This window comes from Colobus angolensis, unplaced genomic scaffold (assembly GCF_000951035.1).
Source record: "Colobus angolensis palliatus isolate OR3802 unplaced genomic scaffold, Cang.pa_1.0 Scaffold21, whole genome shotgun sequence".
Classification (NCBI taxonomy): Eukaryota; Metazoa; Chordata; class Mammalia; order Primates; family Cercopithecidae; genus Colobus; species Colobus angolensis.
The window spans coordinates 8,674,020-8,676,093 of record NW_012115266.1 but is presented as its reverse complement, the minus strand read 5'-3'; the positions used below and the strand labels follow the sequence as shown (position 1 = coordinate 8,676,093).

The 2,074-nt window shown below is 51.2% G+C and overlaps 1 protein-coding gene across 1 annotated transcript in view; it reads right to left on the bottom strand.

The window, feature by feature from the left end:
• Positions 1 to 2,074, bottom strand: part of VWCE (von Willebrand factor C and EGF domains) — a 49,188-nt gene that overhangs the window by 31,818 nt on the left and 15,296 nt on the right. The window contains 1 exon segment of the mRNA XM_011942792.1: positions 1,076 to 1,158. Within this exon segment, the coding sequence (XP_011798182.1) occupies positions 1,076 to 1,158 (83 nt within the window).

Here is a 2,074-nt window from a genome sequence, read left to right as displayed (position 1 = left end):
GGTGGTTGTCTGCATGCCCGATTTCACACTGCAGCTTCCACCTTTGATGCCAGAACAAGAGACATTTAAAGATGGTCATGACCAGGTGCAGTGGCTCATCCCTGTAATCCCAGCATTTGGGGAGGCCAAGGTGGGAGGATCGCTTGAGCCCAGGAATTTGAGGTCAGCCTGGGCAACACAGCGAGACCTTGTCTCTACAAAAAACAAAAAAATTAGCCGGGTGTAATGGCATGCGCCTGTGCTCTCAACTACCTGGGAGACTGAGATGGGAGGATCTCTTGAGCCCAGGAATTCGAGGCTACAACGTGCTATGACTGCACCGCTATAATCCAGCCTGGGCAACACAGCAAGACCCTGTCCCTAAAATAAAAAATAAAGATGGTCAGAAGGTGGCAGTGAGGGCTGGTGGACAGAGCCCTGACTTTGGGCTCAGAGAGACCTCAAATCCCAACTCTGCCACCTCCCAGCCTCTGTCTTTTCATCTGCAGAATAGGGGCAGTAAAGCTGAGCCCGAAGAGCTGCTGAGAGCCTCAGTGAGGAAAGAGATGAGAAGCACCAACCCTGGGCCTGGCACTCAGTAGATGCTCCTAATTAAATACATGGGACAGCATCTGGCAGGGCAGGCACACAGTAGGTGCTTAATAACTATTCTTGCAGGAGTGAATTTGCCCAAAGCCAAATACTTTTAACAAGCCAAGTTTGGTAATGAGCCTTCTTTCTCCCAGATGTGGAGACCTTTATTGTGCTGGCAAATATTTTGCCTGGAGAGAAAAACAGCCTCCCTGGTGGGAAGTTTCCGAGGGAGTTTCGTCCCCTCCCCTTCCTAAACAGACGACCGTGTGTGCCTGCTGGCTGTCTGCTGTGGAGCAGAAGCCTCCCTGACTCCACCAACCTTCCTGCTTTATACTTCCCTCCCCCTTTTAAATTCTACAGCTTCTAACCAAATTCCACAACCTGAGAATGTTCCCTTCCACTCAACAAGCTCACCTTTAACATCCTGTCTTTTCCCCTTCCTCTAAAACCCCCAAAGGTTAAGAAAACACCCATGAGGCTCCGAGGATCTTGTGATGCTTACCAGACAGACACAGACGGTGCAGTTCTCGTTGGGAGGTGAAAACACGTCCCCTTCAGCTCGGACAACACCACTGTGAAAACAGTCTTTGAAGGACAAATAGGAGGTAAAAGCATCAGACCTCTTCAAAGAAGAGGAAGCTTGAGGTCTCGCTGCTTCTCCATGCTTAATGTACCTGGAACATTCTCTCACTGCCCTAGGTGTCCCAGGAGTGGCAGATTCAGGGTACTCTGACTGTGTGGTCCTGCAAGGATCAGTTGTGGTGGCCCCAGGAGGGTCCATCCATGTCTCACAAACTCACGACTGTCTGGAGGGCACAACATTTTCTTCCCAGAGGGCAGGAAAGGCAGCCTGGGTTCAAAACCTGAGGCCAGGCGCAGTGGCTCACACCTGTAATCCCAGCACTTTGGAAGGCCAAGGCTGGCAGATCACAAGGTCAGGAGTTTGAGACCAGCCTGTCCAACATGGTGAAACCCTGTCTCTACTGAAAATACAAAAATTAGCTGGGCACGGTGGCGCATGCCTGTAATCCCACTACTGGGGAGGCTTAAGCAGGAGAATCGCTTGAACCCGGGAGGCAGACATTGCAGTGAGCCGAGATCGCGCCACTGCACTCCAGCCTGGGCAACAGAGCGAGACTCTGTCTTAAAAAAAAGAAAAAGAAAAAGAAAACCCTGGCCCTCCAGCTCCATTAACCAGCATGGCCCTGGACATGTCACTTCACCTCTCTGGTACCCAGCTGTCTTCACTGCAAAATGAAAACACCACCATGTACCCCGCAGGGAACTTGGAGGTATCCAAAACCTGGGCAATAAAGTAGCCAATAGTTCGCACTCAAGATTCAGCATGTAGCGGGGACATAACCCACAACAGTCATTAAGAAAATCAAGCCAGGCACGGCAGCTCACGCCTGTAATCCCAACACTTTGGGAGGCCAAGGCGGACGGATCACTTGAGGTCAGGAGTTCAAGACCAGCCTGGCCAACATGGTGAAACCCTGTC